This window comes from Haliotis rubra, unplaced genomic scaffold (assembly GCF_003918875.1).
Source record: "Haliotis rubra isolate DU_JTF1 unplaced genomic scaffold, ASM391887v1 Scf159, whole genome shotgun sequence".
Taxonomy (NCBI): Eukaryota; Metazoa; Mollusca; class Gastropoda; order Lepetellida; family Haliotidae; genus Haliotis; species Haliotis rubra.
The window spans coordinates 71,048-97,371 of record NW_025765547.1 but is presented as its reverse complement, the minus strand read 5'-3'; the positions used below and the strand labels follow the sequence as shown (position 1 = coordinate 97,371).

General features: G+C 41.7%; 1 protein-coding gene across 1 annotated transcript in view; it reads left to right on the top strand.

Annotated features, from left to right (window-relative positions):
* Nucleotides 1–11,989: 11,989 nt before the first annotated feature.
* LOC124271229 overlaps nucleotides 11,990–26,324 on the top strand; it is a 53,504-nt gene continuing 39,169 nt past the window's right edge. Inside the window, exon 1 of the mRNA XM_046706307.1 lies at nucleotides 11,990–12,420. Coding sequence (XP_046562263.1) covers nucleotides 12,370–12,420 — 51 coding nt within the window. The 5' untranslated portion in view covers nucleotides 11,990–12,369. The remainder of the gene's footprint in view (nucleotides 12,421–26,324) is intronic.

Here is a 26,324-nt window from a genome sequence, read left to right as displayed (position 1 = left end):
AATTCGACGCCTCGTCTCCCACAATGGACAATAGCTGATGTCGTTTTAGTGAGATGTGGTCGCTGTATCTATTTACAATTATACTCATTAAAATGAGTTGTGACATAATGTTAAAAATTTGCAAACTCTGCGGTTTGTTTTTTTTCAATGTCATTGGCGATCGTCAGAACGTGACTGTTTGCCGTTATATTGGCCCTTGAACGGTCAAATTTGATGGGAATCTCTCACATCCTTCTGAAAATGAGACTATTGCAAACATTCCTCTCCGTTTTTCAAAACACGAACGTTCTGGCGATCACCTTAAAGTTTAATGTGAGTTGATTGCTTTCGGCAATATTACAGCAGCATGAAGGGGATCAGTCTATCCTGGGTATCTGTCCAATTCCAACCGACTCGGTTCACCTGGAGGCACTGACGGCAGCATATCTCGCTTTAAGTGAGTGAGTATGGTTTTACACCGCGTTTAGCAATGTTCCAGTAATATCACGGCGGTGGACACCAGAAATGGGCTTCATACATTGTACCCATATGGGGACTCGAATTCGGGTCTTCGGCGTGACGAGCGAACGCTGTATAACCACTAGGCTACACCCACCACCTCCTCGCTTTAAAGAAAGCCATCGAGCCACAACAAACGGCTGGAAAATCATACGTAACATGTAATCCCAAAACAAACTTAATTAATTTCGGTTTCGTCTTGGGACAAGACTGCTATAACTACGTATTGCACAGAAGACGCCTTTCACGAAATCATGCTGTTGATCACTGGATTGTCTGGTCCAGAATCGATTATTTACAGACAGCCGCCATATAGCTGGAATATTTCTGAGTACGGCGTTAAACCAGTACAAAACCATGACTTGACAACTGAAGGGCCTGATCTTCATCCTGTGAGGATGCTGGTCAAGCTTGTCTCAGCGGCACGTGCTTATCGTGAGAGGCAACTGCATAATCCGTGCAGTCGGTCGCAACAGCGCCAGCGGGGATGAAAGATTTCGGTTTGCTCGTCAGTCGGTTGGTTGTACAATAGATAAATTACAGTTTGGTGTCTGTGAAATATGAAAACTTATGAATGACTGTGAACAGCTTCAGTGCATGCGTCAGGTTGATTGGAAGCACTGACGAAGCCAATACAGATCAAAAACTCCACATGCACCATAGGACACTTTACTGTGGATTCTTCACCATAGGACACTTTACTGTGGATTCTTCACCATAGGACACTTTACTGTGGATTCTTCACCATAGGACACTTTACTGTGGATTCTTCACTGTTGCACTTGGAGCATGAATCGCTTAACTTTACCGTAGGTACTCATTTGCAAGCGCCTCCTCGCCACTCCAACGAAGAATTTCCAGTTTGCACGCCAAGCATGAGCATCGGTAAATGTCTTCCTAGAATTATCAGCTGCACGTCCAACAAGTCCATCGTCTAGAATTCCGTTTATTCAACAGAAAAAAGCGTCGTTAGTCTCAGCCTCGTTTTGGGATGACGCATCTAAGATAATCTGTCATACAGGCCCTGAAACAAATATTTCCAAGAGAGCCCATGCAAGTCTAGAGTACGTGACAAGTCCAGATTTCCACAGTTTCTGAAAATGAAGAAAGTCTCCAGTTCATTATATTTTATGATTATAATTTAGGAAGTGTTTCTTTTCTGTAAACTATGTTCATTTCAGTGACTATATGTTAGTCTACGCCTAAAGCTGAAAGCTTGACGACTGTAGTCTGTACCTGTACATTCTTCAGCTCTTCATTTGAACTGTCTGCACTATAGACTTACTACCTACATATCTAACGGTTATAACGATCAAGTCCTAATGGGAGTTCGCAATGATTATGTGTTAACAGACCTGGGAAATGTTTTTCCAGATTTTAAAATAATTTCATCTGACCCCAAATGGTCAGACACGAACACAAAATCAACAACGATTTAAATATGAATGCATCTTAGTATTTACACGGGAAATCATGTCATTTACATGTCAGCTGTTGATTGCCATGCAGGCGAGACAGGGTTATGTTGTAGAGCCGGACGCCATGTACAAATGTACAATGAAAGGTTATATATCACAAGCACCAGCTTAAATACACGCACGGCAAGAGATCTGGTGTATGAGTTGCAACACTATCCTTATTCTGTAAAGGTCAATTACATAACGTCAGTGTACAAACGCTGATCTTCCACACACAATCTCCCTACAACCTCTCCGTTTTACCCCCCACCTTCACAGCCAGTCACGGTTCTGGTGATCTGTGAGTGTTTGAGCGGGTGAGTGCCCTACCTGCAAAGCTACAACCAACTGAAGGCATTCGTGTTGTATAAGTTTAATTAATTTGACTATTGTGGGTGAGTGTTTGTGTGTGTTTGTGTGTGTGTGCGTGCGTGCGTGCGAGCATGTGATACACTTGTTTAGATTAATATATTTATGTCCTACTCGCCTATTCGGAGTAGCCTAGTAGTTAGAGCGTTCGCTTGTCACGCCGAAGACCCGGGTTCGATTCCCCACATGTGCACAGTGTGTGGAGCCCATTTCTGGTGTCCCCGCCTTGAAATTGCTTGAATATTGCTGAAAGCGGCGTAAATTTCATGAACGAGTGCGAATGTTTTAATACATATTTCACTGTGCATGGCATACATTGTACTCATATACTACCCATCAAAAGTTTAGACTCACCTAAAACACTCACTATATGTTATGTATATATATGTGGTTACATCGAAGATGAATGTCTCCACTAACTTGGGGAACCAACAGCAAACCTTATGCAGATGAATTGTACGAGGATCATGCATCAAATTGCTAAAAAGCATGTGCAAATATCGTTCATGTGAACAGCTGCGTTTTGATGTAAAGTTTTGTTAAGAATTCGCCACTTTTCACTGATTTACATCGTTTACTGAACTCATGACAATAATCTTTTCAACGTTACGAATTTGTTTTACAATACATTAGTTCATGTGTAAACAGTACCTTTAAACTGAATGGAATATTTTGCAAAATCAAGTTTAGAACAGTTGACTAAAGTAAGTGACTACATTTACACTAATGAGTCTAAACTTTTGATGGGTAGTATATATAAGGTCTTCGGCGTAAGGTCAGTCTATATCTAACGGCGAGTCGATACATCAACCTTTAAGAGATTAAGATTTTTATTACTATAAATATACTATGAGACCATCTGTGTCTCTGCGTGTGCCCCCCCTCTCTCTCCCTCTCTCTCTTTCTCCCTCTCTCTCTCTCCCCCTCACTCTCTCTCTCACTCTCTCTCTCTCTCCCCCCCCTCTCTCTCTCTCAATTGTGTGTGCGTATATTTGAAGTTAAAATATAATTTCTTTGTTTATCAAATACAGCAACATAATTTCAACACAGGTTATGTCCAGTAACACGTATATGTATATTCTAAACCCATCTATAGGTTCTCCTTTCCTCATTAATATAACGACAGACGCACCCTATGATTGGAAGCAGTGTTTATATTATACGGAAGCCATAATTATTCTAACACAAACACAGTCTAGGATCTAAACAATAACCCCCTTCCAGGAACCGACCCTTTAGCCGACGTGGTCAGTGACGCCATGTTGCAGTAAACAGAGACCCGATTTGCGACGTAAATATCAGACATTTGAGCCTATGTTATTTCCAGACTGACCACCGGGCATGGGAATGGTCAGTGTCGTTTACACATGAAGTGAAACATTAAACACTGTTAATTACAAACGTCCTTCATCATTGAGATCACTCTCCGGTTTGAAGGCTTCACTCCGAAATATAATTCATACCACACTCGATTGAACAACTATGTTGACTTTCATCTGAAATCCTAAAAGGCGCGTGTAGATTAACTTTTCAAGTAGAGCAATAACTCAAACAGAAATTACTTATATATTTACCTTTCGCCCTTGTAAGCAGCTAGTTTTCTTTCATATGTGTATTTATACAAACATTCTGGTTTAAATCTAAACATACTCTCATTGCCTATGGCGATGAAGATGATGGCGAGAAATGGCGATGAAGATGATGATGATGATGACGACGATGATGATGAAGATGACGATTATGATGACGACGACGGCGATGATGATGACGACGACGACGATGATATACAACAAAACCTCATTATTTAACAAAGTAAGAGCTACGGTTAAATACAGTGAGATTGTGACGTATTACTCATCGGAACGCAGAGAACCAACCACCGGGTCGAGAAGAAAAAAACCGAATTCTTTGTCCGCAGGTGATGGTTTAGGTTGTTTGTTCAACTGTAGTTGTTGTACAGATCGACTCTACCTTGCTGTCCGTCTCTTCATACTGTGACATGATCTTGAACTTTTGGGGGGTGGCGGCGGCTATTAAAACTGACCGTGATATAACTGACATGCAAGTTGGCTGAAATATGACCCATTAATTCAGGACTTAGTCGAGCGGTCGTTAAAGCGTGCTCAAGAAGCCTGTAAAAGTGGACACAATAAACTTACGTGCGTACTTCGGCTATGGGGATTATATCATTACATGTGGTTGCTAATATCGGTGTAAGACAGTTAACTGTGAACTCACACTCTCTCACTAAACGTTGTTGAAATAATATGTCAGTGTGAAATAGCGCAGTTGTTAGTTACAAGCTTTAACATCGTCACGATATGGCTGAAATATTGCCGATGTGACGTTAAATAATAACTCACTCACTTTAACAACTATTTCCGAAGCAAGCGAAACTGTTCCGAGAACAACAGTTGCAGAAGGTCGAAATGAAATGTCCTGGCGCTGATGGACAAACCAGGATATGCAGTAACTGTGTTAACGCTCAGCGCCATGTTTGCACACGTCATCTACGGCGACTCGAGACGCCGCCAGCAGCATGCAGGTTAAGACATTGTATGTGACTTAAGTCTACATCTTAGCGTCTGGACGTCAGACCTTAAGCCCAGTCCCGCACTGTGCTTTTGAAATAAACAAATCTCACCCTGGCAATTTTGAATCTTAAACCAGTGCTTCAACTCGGGGAAACTAAGTATTCGCAGAGTTGAGTCCCTTGACCGTGCCACCTACCTTTGATTGAGGTTTCGAACACCAGACATTCGCCTTGCCTATGTTTTTAGGTGATATAACTTTACACTGATTTTTTCATAGAGGCCTTTAATCCGTTTAATCTATGGCAAATAGTCAGGATACGATTTGCAGTGAATATGGTTTAGATTGGCATACAGGTATCTTTGAGGCCTTAGGGATAATTTTAAATGTTACCTTGAGTGATCTGTGGGTTATTAACACAAGGAAAAGACCAAAAGCTATTTCAAACATTCTTGGAAATTGGAGGAAAAGGAAGTTGACCATTCTTGGGAAGATTACTGTCATAAAAACTTTGGCTGTATCTACTCTAGTTCATATTTTTACATCTCTCCCTAACCCTCCAAAACGTTCTATCGATGATATTGAGAAACTGTGGGTTTTTTTCATTTATTTAGAATGGTAAACCGGATAAGATAAAAAGACTAAATTTAAAAAAGAATTATGGGGATGGAGGAATTAGATACGATTGATATAAAGTTCTTTACTGGTGCCATAAAGAGATGTTTTACGAATGTAGGTTATAACAACCCATGTAAAGTTCCCATCGGGCACTTGCGAGTATTGTGGCTAATATAGACCAATATTGTAATGTCGACAATCCATTTTGGAAAGATGCCCTGCAAGCATGGAAGAGATATAGAGGTCTTTATATAACTGATCAGAATGACATTTCCAAAATACATCTTTCGGATCCATCCTTATTTATAAAAGACTGGTTTGATAATGGAATCACAGACATAAAGGACCTCTGTAACTCTAATTTCAAGACAAGATATCCATAGAGGAACATTCGTAGATTATAACAGGGTGATGAAAGATCTTCTAGTGTCCTTGAGAGATGCTGTCAGTAATCATAAATTCATAAACCAAAATCTAGTGATCAATGATGCTGTATATTCTCTTCTTGTATCTTCCAAAGGATGTAGAATGTTTTATGACAAATTGACAAAAACTGATGTTTTACCCGAGGTGTGTAGCAAATGGGAAAGCATGATTACTATCTCAATACAATGGAGTAATATTGACTATAGAAACTGTACACGTGATATTGAGCTATTGGATTTCCAGTTCAGGTTTATTCATAAGATTATATATACCAAAAGAGAATTAATGAACATGAAATTAATAGATATAAATATTTGTACATATTGCAAAACATAACCTGAAGATATTGTCCATGTTTTTTATCTCTTGTGAATATGTACAGACGTTTTGGAATGATTTAAGAATGCTTCTTAGAAACATTCTTAATAATGAACTAGTATTCACAAATTTCACAGTCCTCTTAGGATTTAATTCTGGCTATGATTATATCAACGACATTATACTGGCTGGTAAACGATTTATATTTACTTCTAGTATTAATAATAGACTTTTACATATAGCAGAATTCATGAAGATACTACCAAATTATACAAAAATGGCCAAATACATATTGTAATAGCTGAAAGATAAATAGCCAGGAAAAACAATACGATTGCCAAATTATACAAAAAATGGCCAAATACATAAATTGAATACCTGGAGAACCTATAGTAGGTCACTGTCACATCTCCTGTATTGTACTGCTGTAATATCAATTTTCACTCCACCCTGCAGATGTACACCTTCTGAAATGAATAAGCAGAATGTAAAAAAATATTATTTTGATTTAGATACAGACCTATAAGTGCCTCAATACTGCATAACATTAAATGTCATATCATATTTTTCTTCATTTGTCAAAAAATTATACTGTTAGATTCCCCCTCAGTTTAGAACGCGTTCATTTAAAAGGTGACCGAAAAGAAAATCAGTCTCGAACAAAAATCCAAGAAACATTTCAACTGTCTCATATCTGTACATGCATGTTGCAGACATAATGAGACTTTGGTGAAATTAACAGACGTGTTTACAGCAACCCTATGCGAAGTACGATCTTGCTCTACTATGGTGTGTAAAAGGGTTATGCTCATTAATATGTGAATGTGCTTACACACATGGGAACAAATGAACTAACCATTATACCTGGAGAGTAGATAACGAAAACAGGTTCATTGATTTTTTTAGCCTAAAATAGATAAATAGCCCAGTTTATCATTGCTCTTATCGGACCAGAGTGACACAGTTCGGAACTGGGTGCATTTGTTTGCTGTTAGTAGGATGCCTGTCAAATATGACTTGGTCAAACCACAGGGACGTATTCGGTTGTGGCTTAGATTTGAACTCAAGAAAGAATATATGATATATGTGCCAATATATTCACAATAAATGCATTGAGTGAGTTTAGGTTTTAGCAACAAACCGGGATTATAGACAATAATAATAATGTGTCCATTTATACAGCGCCAAACTCCACACAGCACATTATTACGCCGGATAACCCGGCGGGGGACACCAGAAATGGGCTTCACACATTGTACCCATGTAGGGAATCGAACCCGTGTCCTCGGCGTGACGATCGAACGCTTTAGCCACTAGGCTACACTGTCGCCCCGTTTGTTGTTTAACGGTGCAGTTAGTCATCAGTATTAGCGCTGTGTGAAGCCGCGGCCTGTACATGATCAAGTCGGGACGAGACAAACCAGGTCCTGATTGAATATACGTGGGGGGCACGGTGACGTTTATTTAACAAAGTGACGGATCCCTGTCCACAAGTCGCCTCATTCGAACAGCTTAAGGTGCTGGGGACTTGCTCTAAGCTAGAATTCCCTCTGGATTTTAATATAGTGAGCTGTTTGTGATATGAACATCAAGCCTAAGCCATACGCTTTAGATAAAGAGTTACATTGTAACTTTTACGCACGCTTGTCAAGAAATTTTCGATTTGATACACAATAGACCCAGCAGTGTACAGTGATCGCAGAAAGATTTGAAAATTCCACCGAAATGCTATGTTCTTCCTTATAAAGGAGCGACACAGGTTCTCAAGTCATCTATTGCGCCCGAACCTACTGTGTAGAGTTATGTCCCTTAGGTGTCCCAGGAAACTACGATGATGGGTTCAGATCCAGAATCATTCCGACAGCCAGTGACTGCGATCTTTCCCACCGACATCAAGCTGACACAGCAGTGAGATAACTGAGATATTGTTCTCTGCGGCGTCAAACAAAACTCACTCATAATACTTACACTCAGACACCTGATAGACAGGAAACTATGCTTGAAAACGGTATAAGAAGCTATACCGAAACGTGGCTATTGTGAATATAAAGACGGTTATCATCCATAATTTTTTATCATCTTATGTGTACGTGTTTATATCCAGGCAAAGTGACATTGTAACTGCACTTCCTGCCTGTTAGTCACAGACAGTGGGATGCCGATATCCCTGTAGAATAATGTCAGCGTCGCCCCAACAAGCACCATAACTACAATTGTCAAGAAACAAGAAGATCCGCAAGGATGCTTGTATTTAGCCCCAGAGCGTATGGGGGACTGACGTGGGGAGGATATGTTCGGCTCAATGTCACCGACTCTCATCACCACTCAGCTGATGCTGTGACGTTTCCGCATCTTTAACTAATATATGTAAATACACAGGACAAAAAGTCGTTGCGGTTGTTATATATCCTTCGGGCTTAAAGGAGTCCTGTGAGGAGAATATACGCCTCGCCCTGTCTCGTTCATATCTGGATAGCTCGGCTTGAAGTCCCTGTTGTGTAAAGGGAGGATGTCTGATGAGGCGAGTTGCGTACCTTAGGCAAGCAAGAACACGATGATTCTCTGTTCGAATGCAATATTCTTCCGATTTTGTTTTTGTTGGCGTTCTTGTTATTGTGCATGTGTTCCGTGGGTTCAACCTAAATGAGTGAGTGACTTGGGTTTTACGCCGCTTTCAGCAATATTCCAGCTATATCACGGCGGGGGACACCAGAAATGGGCTTCACACATTGTTCCCATGTGGGGAGTCGAACCCGGGATTTCGGCGCGACGAGGGGACGCTTTAACCGTTAGGATACCCCACCACCCCCTGAGTCTGTAACACATGTAGTGGTTGCACATTGCGCGGACTTCGGGAAAGGGAAGTTGAGCCTGCTCTTTAACGTGAAGACCCGGTTCTTCGGCGTGGCGAGCTAATGCTTCAACCAATAGGCCCCCCTTTACCCACTATAATATCTCATTAAACCGCGTGACGAGCGAACGCCTTAACCACTTGGCTACCTCCAACGTACCGATCGGTTCAACCTACGTGATACACCAGTATCATTGCTACCTCCCTGAAGCTGACAAGCCGTGATATAACTGAAATACCATCAGAATCGGCATCATTCCAAACTCGATCACTCACTCACTCACTCACTCACTCACTCACTAAACGCTGTGGTGCAATAAGCAACGTATCAGTAATCTTCACCGATTAATGTCGAAGATCTTCAATGATTCCAACGTCGAAATGTCGGAGGCAGATGTCGTCGATTTTGATAATGACTATCACACTGCTTGTTTTAAACAAGTTCCTCCGTCGTGATATTGCTGGAATATTGCTAAAAGCGGTGTAAAACCATACTCTCTCACTCTTTAACAGGATGAATCCGCCTCGGGAACACAGCAAAACTCACTAGTTCCTTTAAACATGCTGCATCTGATATAGGGTAAAATGTATTCTTTATGTTATATATAATACATAGTTTTACGAAGTATTCAGTGTCGACTGACAGTGAGTAAACATGGAATACCTACATGAGTTGATGGAGTGGTATAATCAAGTTCAGTTGTTGTCAGCCAAGTTTAATGTTATGAATATAAATTCAAGGGCGGATACAGCTTTTTGAGAAAGGGGGGTGCACACTATTGAGAAAGGGAGGGTGCACACTTCAATTTCACGAGGTTTCAATGGTAATTTGGGGGTGTAGCCCCGCCCCTCTGGATCCGCCTATGCAATTTAATGTTAACCTTACATGAAATGTGGTTATTAATAATCGGACGTCTAAAGAAAAATAGTTGAAATATGAATATATACTCTCCCAAAAAAGAAACGCATATAGCAATTTCAACTGTATTTATATGTATATTTTGAAACATCTTGTAGGCTTAATGAGTCAATGAAATATAGCGAAATTGCACACTGGGAATGCAGACTTATCCGTCTTTGCCACCAACTCGAGGAAAGTCAGTTTGAGTGTCACATGGAGACGTGTGGTGGCGCTGAAGTCAATACCTCGTGTGACCACCGTGGGCATCCAGAACTGCACGGCATCGCCTCGGCATCGAACGAATAAGTCTCAGAATCTCATGTTGCCTAATCGCAGCCCATTCTGCATGTAGTGCCTGTGCGAGTTGCTGAGGTGTCTGGGGCTGAGGGTTACGGCGTCGCACCCGTCTGTCCAGGCGATCCCACAGATGTTCGATCGGATTTAAGTCCGGTGATCTTGAGGGCCAGGAGAGCACATTGATGTTGTGGTTCTGGAGGAAGTCTCTAGTGTGACGTGCTGTGTTGGGCCTGGCATTGCCCTGTTGAAACAACTCGCTCTGGCGATCAATGATTGGAAGGAGGTGTGGGCGTAGGATTTCGTCACAGCACAGCACCTCCTGCGGCAGGTGATCGCTCCCCACATCATAAAACTGCCCCTGCCGAATCTGCCCACCTGGGGAACGCAAGCGTCGGCGAAACGTTCACGTCGAGGTCTGTACACCCGCATTCTTGCATCGCGTCGTTCCAATAGAAATCGTGATTCATCACTGAACCAGATTCTACGCCAATTCGGTAGGTTCCAGGCCTGAACGTTGGTGCACCATTGAACTTGATGTCGACGATGTTGTTGTCGAAGCACAGGGCCAAAATAAGGTCTTCTGGGACGTAAACCAGCCTCTCTCAACCTGTTCCTGACGGTCTGTGCAGAAAGCCTCCTCAATCCGGGTATTTGTCGAACGGTACTGGTCGCCCACTACGAGGGTCATCTGCTACTGCATTCTGCCGGCGATATCTCTCCCAGAGGCGTGAAATGGTGCTTTGGTGAACATTCATGCGTCGGGCAACTGCACGTTGAGACTGGCCAGCTTCAAGCAAACCAATGGCGATATGACGGTTGGCTTCACTTAGACGTGGCATTTTGCGTTCGTCAACAATATTCCAAATACAGTGAATAATCGACAGACAGCGATCAACCTTTTATAGCCATCATTGAGACTATCTGATCCCCAACTTTCACGTGCATTGCATGTGAATTGTGTATTCTGTGACACTACACTCCGCAATTGAAAGGCATGCTGTTAAATACGGGTATTTTACGGATGGTGCGTTTTGTTGTGATGTTTCAAAACATAAACACCACAGGACTCATAAACAGAGCAAAACCTTTTGTAAAATGAATCTTGATTTAATTCATTGCTACATGAAATTGTTATTGTCATGGTGCGTTTCTTTTTTGGGAGAGTATATATGAGTCCACAACTTAGTGTTTTCTTAAAGTTCACCGATTTGTCAGTGTCAGTATTCATACATCAGTATAGCATACCCATTTTGCCATCTCTCCCAGAATGTATATAACCTCCATACAGCTGGACTATCGCTGAGTGTGGCGGCGTTAAACACCAAAACCAACCCAGAAAGTATAATTCTCATATTCAGAATGTACTATGTTGTGCCTCAAAGAATAATCTGACTAAATAGCGGTGGTACATGATTGGTCCGTCCGTCTTGGCCAACACTACTAATGACTGACATAATGAGCACCGCAACTGTATCCACTCTAATTCCACTGTGGTTTCAATTCAGATTATAAAAATGAATTAATATAATTTCAAATTTTTAATATCATAATTTGACAATTGTAATATTTTGTAAAAAACAACATTCATGTTTGACCCTCATTTAACTTTTATAATAATCAGCCTCCATACAGTTTGCCTTTTATACACTGAATGAAATACGCCCTTGTTATCTAAGCCTAACCAACTTCACATCACCGACAATCACAAGAGCGTTCATGAGATTAGAAGATCGGACACATGCCCAACACATTAACAATAACAGACGGGTTAAGAAGTAGCCCACCTATGTAAAAACAATTCTAATTAATGTTAATGTTTACAAGTTTGACAAAACCACAGCTGGACTAACGAGAGAGGCAAACCAATGGTGGACAAGTGTTTAAGTTATTGTAAAACAGAACAAGCGTACAGAAGTCGCAGCAGCATGTGTGTGTGTTTGCGTGACGTGTGTTGAACACGGAGATCGGGGCCTCAGGGAAACTGGGACTAACAGCCACTTGCAGGGAGCGGAGCGCTAGTGTGGGCTACCACGGGTTTCTGTCGGTGTGGGGAGTACGGATCGGTGGAATATTTAATGTGAGACTCCTGTGCCGTTTTCAACATGGAATATAAAGCTTGGACTACGTGCTTTGTGATTTTGGTTCAAATCTTGGTAAGTACAATTTTAGTTTGTTCGTTACTTGAAATTATCTGTGTATGTTAGCATTTATATTACCATGCATTAATATGTTTGTTAAGTTTGTAATGTTTCTAAATCATGTACCTGTTGTTTTGACAGATCATGCCATTTGTGTGATTATGCTTCGTCAGTTGATTTTACCGAGCTCAGATTCTGTGATTCCAGCTGGAAGGTTGATTTTAGTGCAAATATTTTATCCTATGGTGAATAAACAGCGATTTAATAAAATGGAATAAGCTCACATTTAGGTATGAATTATCTGCCAATCTAATATATATCAAAGAAGAATACCTTCATTGTTCTTAGTCATAGCATACGGAACGGGAATATATGAATATATTTGCATAAATCATAATACAACTGAGTCAAACTAACCACACCCATTCAACATGAAAATTAATAATGGTCTTGCCAGGAATAACCCATCAGGTAGTTCCTGGCCTGTCACAGACTGACACTGAGACAGTTCTTGTGTATTTAAACGTACTGTAAAGCCTATAATGTCACTCAAACTAACGGAGAAAGAAAAAACGATAATTGCCGTTGTGACATTAATAGTGTTGAGATATGTATATGCTGGCGTCCCAATAGAAAGGAATTCCTTTATTCTTGAATTTATTGAATTATACATAGAGGTATATAAGATGTAAGGAAATATACAGATATTGATTATTGCACTAATGTCGTGGCGCTGTCTGACATGTGCAATATGCGTTAAAGGTGAACTATGCTATACGCGGAAAGTAACCTGATTCAAATATATTGTATATATGTTTTGTGTTCTGCCAACGTGATACAAATTGCGTTCACTGACAAACATGGCGTTTGAATAATTCATTTATGCTTGGGCTGCCTTTTAACCTGCGTTTAGAGTCTCTTTAATTGGAATCATATGATGATGTATCTGCTTGTATCAACTGGTCTTGCTGTACTGAGTCACGTGTCCACTTCCAGTCTTGATAGACATCGTTTCCATGACACGTGTGAGATAGTATATGTCACGTTGATACAAACAGAATATGGTACATGGTTCTGGGTACGGTATAAGTCACAAATCAGTCGATGTTGAACATCGTCGTTAGCGTTGATTGGTTGGTCAGGTTGCTCTACAGCTTGACTCCTGAGAGTTTATTGTCCTTGCAATTGTGTTTCATGTGGTCAGAATATGCCTCTTCATCCAGCAGTGAATGGGTACCCGACAGGGTAAGATGGTAAAGTGACTATAACTTCCAACGCCTCATAAGTCAAATTAGCTTGTAACCTTCTAAGAGAGATGAGCATGAAATTGATCATTATTTTTATCATAATTTAGTGTCATGAACATCCACGTGGTGATTGTAACTCTTATGAAATTGTGATAATGTATATCTCAGCAAATACATGTGTGTTTAAGGCATGTGTCAACCTAGCAGGAATTGCAAATTTTCCCCCATGAAGCGCGTCTTTAAGAAAAACGGAATATGTCTGTGGTGACCTGTTTTACACGTCACCATTACATCACAAGGTCGTCCGTCCTCAATCCTCAGGTATCATTATATAGCCATTCCAATACACACCTGCAACAACTACTGATCACCGGGGAAACGTATATATGTATAAGGATACATTGGATCCCGAGGGTGACATCATCTTTAGAGGATGCTTCTGACAGATCAGTACACTGAGTGCTTTAAATAAGAACACTAACTAAGGAAGCTCTTTATGGGGCTGTCACTTTGACACGCGTCTCGAGGAAAGGCTTACACGACCACAGTAAGCCGATAGACCACTTGCTTGTTTCCTGCCTAGTAGATACCTCAAGGTTGCACTTAATTAGCTTGTTATTCGGCAATAGTCTATCGCATTACACGCTCGGATACAGCCATTTAGAAAAAATATATTTACTGACACAATCGGAGATTAAATTTAGCTTGCTTTAAAACAATAGTATGTGTGTCTCTGTGTGTGTGTTTGGGGGTGGGGTGTTAAATTAACAACTGAAATGAACAGATTTTACAGATGAAACGTTCATAATAAAAAAAAAATAATATAATGAAAAGGAGCCCTGAGACTTTCTTCATTTTCCTGAAACTGTGGCTTTCTATAGACTTGCCACATATTCTAGACTTGCATGGGTTTTCTTCGATGTGATTGTTTCAGGGTCTGTATGGCAGACATGGTGCGGTGTGTGCTGATATAGCTAAACAGACTATAATGTGTCATCTTTTTTTATTCAGTTCGGTTTGTAAGTAGTAAAGACCCGTGAAGATCTGGGGTAGAATAGGTCTTCAGCAACCCATGCTTGCCACAAAAGGCGACTATGCTTGTCGTAAAAGGCGACTAACGGGATCGGGTGGTCAGGCTCGCTGACTTGGTTGACACATGTCATCGGTTCCCAATTGCGCAGATCGATGCTCATGCTGTTGATTATTTACAGACCGCCGCCATATAGCTGGAATATTGCTGAGTGCGGCGTAAAACTAAACTCACTCACTCACTCACTGTAAGTAGTATATGTACTATAGAATACATGCTGCATCATGCTTCGTTGTATTTATTCCGTTGGGCTTGATCTAGCCTCAACCATACGCGAAACACAGCAATAATGCTTGATACATGTGATGGGTTCAAAGTGTACCTACATTATCTGATAAAATTTCCCCTACTTACAAGTGACATGCATTTCGATATTGTTTGACATACCTTCGACTTTTCCTTCCCAACACGTGGCACGGGTCTCACACGACTCAGATAACCTACTTACTTGTGTAAAACACGACTTCACATTTAATACAGATTGGTCACAACAGAACGAGTGAGTGATGAAATCAGTATTTGAGTGCGTGATTGGTTGATTGGTTGACTGAATGTCTGATGGAGTTAATGAATGAGTGCAATTTATGTTTTTGCAATATATATCTTCGCCTTCCGCATTAGGTCAGTCTGTATCTAACAGTGAGTTAGTGAGTTAATACATCAACTTTAAGTGTAGGTTACGTATAGGACTTGTATTGCTATTACTCTCTCCGTGTCCCTCGCTCGCTGTATCTCTGGCCCGTGTGTCTGTCTCCCTGTCTCTCCGTGGCTGTGTGTGTCCCTCTCTATCTCTCGCTCCCCCCCCCCTCACTCTCTCTGTGTCCCTCGCTCGCTGTATCTCTGGCCCGTGTGTCTCTCTCCCTGTCTCTCCGTCTGTCTCTCTGTGGCTGTGTGTGTCCCTCTCTCTATCTCTCTCCCCCTCTCTCTCTGTGTCCCTCGCTCGCTGTATCTCTGGCCCGTGTGTCTCTCTCCCTGTCTCTCCGTCTGTCTCTCTGTGGCTGTGTGTGTCCCTCTCTATCTCTCGCTCCCCCTCACTCTCTCTCTCTGTGTCCCTCGCTCGCTGTATCTCTGGCCCGTGTGTCTCTCCCTGTCTCTCCGTCTGTCTCTCTGTGGCTGTGTGTGTCCCTCTCTATCTCTCGCTCCCCCTCACTCTCTCTGTGTCCCTGCTCGCTGTATCTCTGGCCCGTGTGTCTCTCCCCTGTCTCTCCGTATGTCTCTTGTGGCTGTGTCTCTCTATCTCTCCTCCCCCTCCTCTCTGTGTCCCTCGCGCTGTATCTCTGGCCCGTGTGTCTTCCCCTTGCTCCGTATGTCTCTCTGTGGCTGTGTGTGTCTCTCTCTCGCTCCCCCTCACTCTCTCTGTGTCCTCCTGCTCGCTGTATCTCTGGCCCGTGTGTCTCTCTCCCCTGTCTCTCCGTCTGTCTCTCTCTGTGTGTGTGTGTCCCTCTCTACAGTGTATCCCCTCTCTCTCTTCACTCTCTCTCTCTCTCCTTCCCCACCCTCTCGGTGCGACCACTCTTCCTTGCAGTTGACTCACAGTGTATTCGGGACAAGTACTTTATCTCCAAGCGTACTTTATCTGAAGGTGACACTTGTGTATACCTCTGTATGTGGGCCATATCTGATCAGCTAGGAAAACTGTGTATTTGTGCTCGCGACTAATACATCACCGTCTGCCAGTGTAGTCGTGTCACTGTGTCAAGTGTTGAGTATTGCCAAGACGATATCCCCTCGTACAGGTCCGTGCGCTGAATGGAACCAAGACCTTTGGCGTGACGAGCGAACACCTTAACCACAAGGCCACTCTACTGAATTGTCGAATCACTCATTACCAGATCAGTGATATTGTGAAATTAATTAATCCTTTATTTAATGTTGAAGCAAACTTCAAAGTCTACAGAAGGAACTTTCGAGAGAAGTTACATTAGTTTCGTAGGGTCGTATCTCTTGTACAGGAAACGCTCACTCACTAATCCACCCACTAACTATTCTGCCAACTACCTACCCCTTCACTCAACCTCCCCCCCCCCCCTCCAATCCACCCACTAACCCACAATTTCACCCACCCACTCACTCATTCATTCACTCTACTGTACAAAACGCCATCAGTGTTGAAGCCTTGCGTTGTGCTGCGGGCTAAGTACTTTCCTATGCACGAGTTACAGAACGATAGGGACGCATTTCTTGTTCTACAAGTTGTGTCATGTCAGGGGCACTGTTCAGCTGTCTTTTAAATCAAACTTTCCTTGAGAAGGGCGTTTGCTGGAGTATGTTGTGCCAGAAGGAGCTGGTGTCTCCAGACACGTGAAGTACAGCATATAGGTCAGTGGGTGACCCCGCGATGGGATCAAGGGGATGAAGATTCAAGTTGTCTGTGCTTGTCATACGAGCCGAAAGTATGGATTGGTGCTCATTGCGTGTCATCGAACACAGTGGTGCTGGACGTCGCTCATAACATCAATCACTGGATTGTCTGGTCCAAATCCATAAACCGTCCAATAGATTGAGTATTGCCGAGTCCAGCGCTAAGCAACAAATAAATACGCCTCTAATGCAGCGCGCAATTCGCTGTGAATGGTAGCGTTTTGATCGGGGTTCGAATCCAACTCCAGCCCTGACTTTTGGTTTGTCAGCACCTTAACCATTCTAATCGCTCAAAGCAAAGTGACGAGACTCAATTTCAAGAAGCATTCCCCAGTAAGCAGACTTGATAAAAACTACTTTCAATGCTGTGATCTATACAGAAACACTTAAAAACACCACATTAACCTGACAACTTCTCAAAGATGCTGGCCGAAAAAAAGTTACGTCACAGCTTTACTTTATGAACCTGTTACTACACGTAAAATGTTCATTGGTACTTGTTGTTACCCCGCCTGCTGCTTGGTACTTGTTGTTACCCTGCCTGCTGCTTGTTGTTACCCCGCCTGCTGCTTGGTACTTGTTGTTACCCCGCCTGCTGCTTGTTGTTACCCCGCCTGCTGCTTGGTACTTGCTGTTACCCCGCCTGCTGCTTGGTACTTGTTGTTACCCCGCCTGCTGCTTGGTACATGTTGTTACCCCGCCTGCTGCTTGGTACTTGTTGTTACCCCGCCTGCTGCTTGATACTTGTTGTTAACATATCTGGTGCTTAGGGGAATAAAACAAGAACTTGTCCGCTCCGAGGCGTATGATGAGAGTGAGTGAGTTTACTTTTATGCCGCTTTTAACAATATTTCAGCAATATCTCAGCTTGGGGGCACAAGAAATAGGCTTCACACACTGTACCCATGTGGAGAATCGAATCCGGGTCTTCGACGTGACGAGCGAACAATTAAACCACCACTGTGCTACCCCGCCGCCCCTCATATAATATGTAAGTGTGTGAGTGAATTTAGTTTTATGCCGCTTTTAGCAATATTCTATCAATATCGCTGGGGGCAAAAATGAGCTTCATACGTTGTTCTCATATTGGAACTTCGGGACATCGGCGTAATGAGCGAACGCTTTAACAACTCGGCTACCTCACCGTATAATGTGTATATCTACTCCACCTTGTATAATGTGACTGGGTCCGGTCTTCACGGTAAACGGCGGCATAGTATCTAAGCTCAAGAAGCCACACACATACACGTGCATGTACGTTGTTATAATCTTCTCCGGTCACAATATTTGCCGCGATGATCGACCCCATTTCACCTCACGCCTTTGCATCATTGTTTTGGGGAGGGTGGTGGCTGATCACAGGTGATGGAGAAACGTGTTCGTAAAACCGCATCATGTTCCTTGTCCTCACTCCCGCAGCCGATGTCTGAAGGCGCAGTACATGTGTACCAACATAATCAGGAAATCACATGTTTTTTTTATTGATGTTTCTCTTTAATTTCGCTCCCACTTCCCCGTTCACTGTATCCAAAAAGTCAGAGGTTACAGAAGGATAAAGAGACTGTCCTCGGTCGAACTCAGGTGGTCACGTGATTCTGTGTGTCGTCTGCCGGGTTACATAATCGTTAAACTGTCGTCTGGTAACCTTTACTGGTGAAGGTCACAAGCTGAGGAGATTAGACAGCCGCCAACGGTTCGCCAGCCCCGAAATGAAGAATCACTTGGGGAAAGGGGGAAAATCGTCGAACACGTGATTTAGTTACAGCCTACATTTGGCTTGAACCTTTTTCGATCCTTTTTGCGGGTTTAAACAGATCTGTTTCTTGGAGGCTATGAAAGAAATCTGTCACGTTTCACTTGTGGTCATATATCCAAAGGCATTTGGCCTGTTTACTCATTCTTTTGCAAAATGTTTAAAATTTCATGTGCCGGAAGTGATAGGGGCGGGGCTATTTTGACCTCGTGTGGTGTTTACAAAACATTGTTTGCAGTATATGCCGTCTCGAACATGTTGTTTGTAGCGCAGAAATATTAAGCTCCAGTAAAAAGACGCGTGAAGTTATTTTCAAATGAAGTTTCTTATGTTCTAAATATATGTCAAAGTGCTTGATCGCTCTTGTTCGTGTAGCAGGCCAGTTAGATGGAAGGTGCATCTATAGCTGTGCCCTTTACGATGGTCGAATTGGAAATATTTTATGATTGCCAACCCTGACAACCTTAACTCACTTGTCAGTGTAAAATCAAATATTAACACTGACATTTAAGGAAGAAGACTATGTTTGACCTTGTTCAGGTCGAAATGTGTGTTTAGCATGGATCGTGGAATGGGGAAAAATGAGAATCGTACTGTAGAATAATTGTAAAAAACGTAATGGTAGGGTCCATTGTTAGTCTCAGTCGATAATGAGAAAACGTAATTTTGATTTTTGTAAACATGCAGTAATACTATCGTCTTCTCTGATCTTCAAATCCTTGAAGTAGCCTAGTGGTTAAAGCGTTCGCTCATCACGCCTATGACGAAGGGTTCGATTCTCCATATGAGTGCAATACGTGGAGTCTGTTTGGAGAAGCGGTCTACATCAAGACAACCTTTCATTTAACTAACATGTGTGTACAAACCGGCGTCAATCCCCTCACTCACCCTCGCACTCTCCCATGTTTACGTGTGATGCAGGAAAGAAACTCAAGAAACCTTTATTGAAAGTGAACTAATCCATGGAAACCTACTGGTAGTATGAAATAAGATGAAAAGAGTCTATCTCCCTCTTTCACAGTAAGCCAGTTACTACCGCTAATCTGAGGCATCGCACCTTGCCTTACACACTGCTCAGTCACACAATGCTTTGTCTCTTCTCTCAAAAATCACCCTGAACGTCTTTCAAAAATCACCCAGAACGCTGATTCAGACAATTGCCTTATAGAGAGGCAAAACTCATCTAAATTAGTTATGGAATTCCGGCTATGCTTTTCTGTGCACGTATTTAAGCATGCGTCAACCTTACATACACAGTTTAAGTCCATAGCAGGAAAATGACTCACATTAGACAGCAAGAAGTTAATTTTTCAAAACACAAGACAAGGATACAAGTAAAGCTCAAGCCGTCAGTTCATTACGTGACGAAAATACCAATAAAAATATACATACACAACCCTCTTGCCTTTCCCAGCCTTCAACGGACCATACACATCCATTTCTCTTGTTTAGTAGCCTATTGTTTTCATCCCCTTCTCAGCTCCTGCAGCCCGTACACATAGAGTGAGTGAGTGAGTTTGGTTTTACGCCGCTTTTAGCAATATTCCAGCAATATCACGGCAGGGGACACCAGAAATGGGCTTAACACATTGTACCCATGTGGGGAATCGAACCCGGGTCTTCGGCGTGACGAGCGAACGCCTTAACCACTAGGCTACCCCACCGGCCCTCAGCCCGTACACATAGACTAATGCCTCGTCTCTTAATGTATAATTGTAAATAATAGTGTTGAGAGAAACAAATAATTCCATTTCAACTAAAAACGAGTGAGGGAGATTCAGGGACACTTGAGGAAATCTAGACTTGCGTCATATTGGGCTTCAGCATTGCAGAAAGAGCTGGGCGGTAGGGACAATGGAGGGCTGTGAGACAGACTACCTGTACACATAAAATGTGTTATTGTGTACGCTATCGTAGTTCTGTCCAAGTTCATACTCATCCCCCCTTTTCAGCTCTAGCAGCTTACACGTATCCCCTTTTTTCAGCATCTGCTCATCCCCATTTTCAACTCCAGCACCCAATAGTTATCGCCATTTTCAGCCCCAACAGCCTATACTCATCCGTCTTTTCAACTCTAGCAGACTATACTCATCGCCTTTTTCACCTCGAGCACCCTATACTCATCCCTTTTTTCAGCTCCAACAGTCTATACACATCCCCATTTTCAACTCCTGCATCTTATACTTATCGCCATTTTCAGCCCTAATAGCAAGTACTCATCCCCCTTTTCAGCTCTAGCAGTCTATAGTGATCACCCTTTTTCAGCTCCAGCAGCATATACTCATCCCATATTTCACCTCCAACAGCCTATACTCATTCCCCTTTTCAACTCTAGCAGCCTACACCCATAGCCTTTTTCGCTCTGGAATTAGAGTGTTTTTCTTCAATCCTCAAAGGTTTCTTTGTAGAAAGGGAACACTGGTTCAATAGCACCTCAACTGACTGACTGACTGAGTTGAGTTTTACGCCGCTTTTAGCAATATTCCAGCAATATCACGGCGGGGGACACCAGAAATGGGAGCACCTCAACACATGTGGTAGTGTGTTACGTATACAGATTTGAAGACGAGACAGTTGATATGATAGCTGACGACGTGTTTATGCCAGTTCACACTGGACCAATTAGTTCACCCTGTAGGGTAATTGGACCTAATGGTCAGTGGTGCACTTTATTAAATAAACTGGACAAGCAGAAACTTGACCTTCACTTCACTTTGTCTTTGATGACCACATGGGTCGAGTTATAACAGACATACGACATAGTAGATATTTCCAAATAGCTACTCGTACATTCTTGAACTATAATGACTATCAAGGTGACATAACCATCTAAAAACCCGGAAGTAAGTCTTCGATTCTTTTGCAAGTGAAGATGTTCGGTTTGTAAAGTTTGCGGAATTAAAGATTTTTTTCTTAGCTCGTTTTCGTTTACCATAGAAAGGCAACTGAGCAAAGACTTGTTTCTGTTTAACAAAGTTTACTTTATCATGTTTTCTTTTAACTAAACAAATCATTATATTGATTTAGACCAGTGGCTTTACAGACGGACCAGTGTCCTCATAGCCTGTCATACAGGCCCTGAAATAGACTAATGCTTAGTCTCTGAATATATATAATTTTGATAGTAACAAACAATCCCATTTAGATTTAAAAGGAGACCTAGGGAGACCATATATGAACCTGAGGAAATCTAGACTTGCTTTATTTAGGGTTTTAGCGCAGCAGAGAGGGCAAGGCAGTGGGGAAAAATAATGTGGTTCAGGGACTGTGAGACAGACTAACCCTGAAACAAATATATAAAAAAATAGCCCGTGCAAGTCTTGATTATGTGGCAAGTCTGGATTTCCGTTTTATAATATTTTATGATTATAATTCAGGAACAGGTTTTTTCTGTGAAAACGTTTATTTCAGATGCTAGATGTTAGTCTAGTGTCCTCAATACTGGTCGCACAACATAAAAGTCCACGTTATGATTATTACTGATTGTTCGTCTCCCCTATCCAACGGCTGTAATCATATATGGAACTCATGCTTATGTTGACTGAATTCGAATTTAAAATGATTATAAGACGTTGTCAAATGATATTAACCTTTAAACGTATATATATGTACGTTTGCAAGATAAGAAGATGACTGTTAAGTTGTGTATACTAGTAAATATGTATGAATATGAGACAGTTAATTTAGCCTTAATGAATATTCATCTCACTTGATATTTTGAATTAAAACGTTTTACGTGAAATACAAACTTGTTTTGTATGTGACCACCAACTTCACCACGTAGATTGTACGGTTACCATTTTTGTTGTAACCATCTTTAAGTTGAAACAAGCGGGGTTCTTAAGACACGTTAAGTAGCGTCACGCTCACTGTTTCCGCAATGATGCTCTCTGAGGACACCCAACGGGCCCCAAATGTCAGCTTTAAGATTATGTTGCTTATCTGCTGACCTAGCTGAAAATACCAGCTGGGATAAATCAAGGTTGGCCACGCATGGCATGGTCTAATCTTACGACTCTTAAAGGAGGACGCGGTTTAAGCAAAGAGTGAGGTTAGTTGTACACCGCACTCATTTAAGCAAAGAGACAGCCAAAGCTAGTTTTATTACATAAAAGGTATATTTTTCTGCTAAGTCAATATTTGCTATGTACGTTTATTTAAAATTGACGTTCCGGAACTGAATTGTTGTCTAAAGCTCCTTGTTGAACACCCACACACCTGGTGTCATCACTGATTTTCAGATCGTCCATTCACATCATGTCACGGCTGTTTTGGCTTTAATGTTACGGCTGTTACGGCTTGCTGATCCCTGGCCTTGACCTGCCATATGCCATGACTATGATGTAGGTTCCAGACTCTGACGTAACGAAAATCTGCTGTATGCGTTCACGTTATTCACAGACAACGAGTACACAACGTTTGTCATATTTGGGATTACACTTTCTCAGTAAAGTACAGATTCTAGTACTTTAGTTCGAACCCACACTCTCAAAGTCAAGCATCTTATTCTTAACTTTGATCGTAGTTAATGTGTTGAGAATGGACCTGAGACGTTCACAGGGCTACGAACGTTTCGAGAATAGCTAGCCTGGACCTAGATTTTCGAAGCACTCTTAGCGCTAAGATAGTCGTAAGTTAATGCTAATGCACGGCACTTACGACTATCTTAGCGCTAAGGGAGCTTCGAAACTCTAGGCCCTGGTGATTAGGTGCCTGGCTCGGACAGTGGAACAGATTTCATCAGAATTTCTCAGCAAGCATGTGTTTATGATTAACGAAAGAGGGATGATACCAGGTGTTCGCGACAGTGGGAACATATCATCCCTTGTCCCTTAATTTTAGATTGTGTTGCTGACTGAATAAATGAAATGCCGCGTTAGAATTGAGTTTCTTCCAACCACCTTATGACGTCATGTCAGTGATGGTGAACGGGCGACAAAACCCGTTCCTTAATCACAATAAATGTCTGCTAAAAGCAGGGTCCACTGTATCACAGCCACGTGTGTATGATTCGCTATCAAAAAGTGATGATGCTGGTGTTTGCTTCAACTATCAGCTTATCCTGTCCCACTGTTGGCACATGTCAAAACACATGCAAAGGCAGAAAAACACTCGGGGGCATATGGTACAAGTCAAAATAAGGAATTGCATCAGACAGCATTTGTGTCACTTGTGCGTCACATGTGGAAATATCCTCCATATGTCAACCACTAAATACCCTCCATATGTCTTCCACATAATATCGTCGATATGTCTACCACAAACCGTTTTGAAAGCTTTACTGTGGGCTTGAATGTTGCAATTTAGATGGAACTACCTTTGAACAAGAGATAAATGTCTGAAATGTAGACACAATAAGTTGGATCTGCTGGAATATTGTGCGACATAGAGGGAAAGTTGACTGACACGACGTGCAAATAGAGATTCTGAATTATTTGATGCAAAGCTGAGGCGAATATAACGAACTATACCCGCTTTAACCAGGTTCTGAACTTAGGGTTTATTTCCGCCATATAATTAACGCGGTAATGCGAACTGTAGTACAGATTGTTTGTGTTGTCGACCAACGGATCAACGATATCGAACATCAAGAATAAAAATGTTGACATCAGACAATGCGTATTTTGATCCCGGATCATTGATCGTAAATGTGATGTTGTTATCGGACTATGGATCAAATTTGATATGCCGATATCGGACCATCGATCATAAATGCATATTGTGAGGTCGGACCATGGATCATAAATGTGTATATGTATATCGGACGATGGATTATTAATGTGTATGTTGGATATCAGGTCGTGGATCACAAATGTGTATGTTGATATCGGATCATGGATCATAAATGTGTATGTTGATATCGGATCATGGATCATAAATGCGTAAGTTGATATCGGGCCATGGATCATAAATGCGTATGTTGATATCGCCCCTTGGATCATAAATGTGTATATTTATATCGGATGATGGATTATTAATGTGTCTGTTGGATATCAAACCGTGGATCATAAATGTTTATGTTGATATCGGACCATGGATCATAAATGTGTATGTTGGATATCAGACCGTGGATCATAAATGTTTATGTTGATATCGGATCATGGATCATAAATGTGTATGTTGGATATCAGACCGTGGATCATAAATGTTTTTGTTGATATCGGACCGTGGATCATAGATGTCTATGTTGGATATCAGATCGTGGATAATAAATGTTTATGTTGATATCAGACCATGGATCATAAATGTGTATGTTGGATATCAGACTATGGATTATAAATGGGTATGTTGATATCGGACTATTGATCATAAATGTGTATGGTGATATCGGACTATGGATCATAATTGGGTATGTTGATATCGGACTATTGATAATAAATGTGTATGTTGATATCGGACTATGGATCATAAATAGGTATGTTGGATATCGGACTATGACATTTTGGGGGGGAATGTTGATATCGGACTATGGATCATAAATAGGTATGTTGGATATCGGACTATGGATCATAATTGTGTAGTTGGATGTCTTACCGTTTTTCATATTTGGATAAAAATACTTCCCACAAATCAAGAATCATAACTGGATATCTTGTATATCTCGAATAATACTGAATTCGACCCCACAGCTATCCACGTTATACACGACTGTGTGGTCAACCCTCTCCGTCCCCAACTGTCGCTGACTGTGTGTACAAGATGAATTGGGTGTCATGGTGTTTCCTGACAAGGACGGGTTCAGAGTGATGTTAACGTAATGCAAGGCACATAGGGCGTCTATTACGTTATACACGTGGAATGAATAAGGGCACTTAAGTGTAGAGGTTCCACGGGTCGACAACAAAAAATAAAACATCGGGACATAACATGACACACATGTACACGTTTCTGTCACTTCAGAAACACATGCACTGACACGAGTAGATTCTGTAAACTCCAGAGGTCATTGGGTACGAAACAAAGTCCGTTTCTGTGACATTGCTTAAAGTATAATCAGACACAAGATATTATCGAGCCGTACCACGATGGGAGCACGGTGAATAATCTTCAAGCGTTGTATCACTTTGAAATTCAAACTGGGTTTTTCGACTTGGTGCGCTAACGCTTGCACAACCATTTCCGCCCTTATTGACTAATGTGTATGTTGACTGTTGAACCATTTTTTATAAATTGATCTTGGATTCCATGATCATCGTTTACAGTTAAGTGCACACATGTATTGATCATATGTTACAGTAACACCTTTACGTCCAGGTATCAGTGACATTGGTGCTGACGCACAAATGACCATGCAGAGGTCATTTAGTTGATTCAGTTTCCGATCCTCCAATGAAAAGTTCTAGAGTGAGTGAGTGTCTTTGGTTCAACGACTATTTTAAAATCAGTCCGGTTTGTCGGCCGATCACTCACTCACCCACGTACTCATCCAAATAACCACTCACTCACAAAACTAAACACTCACTCATTC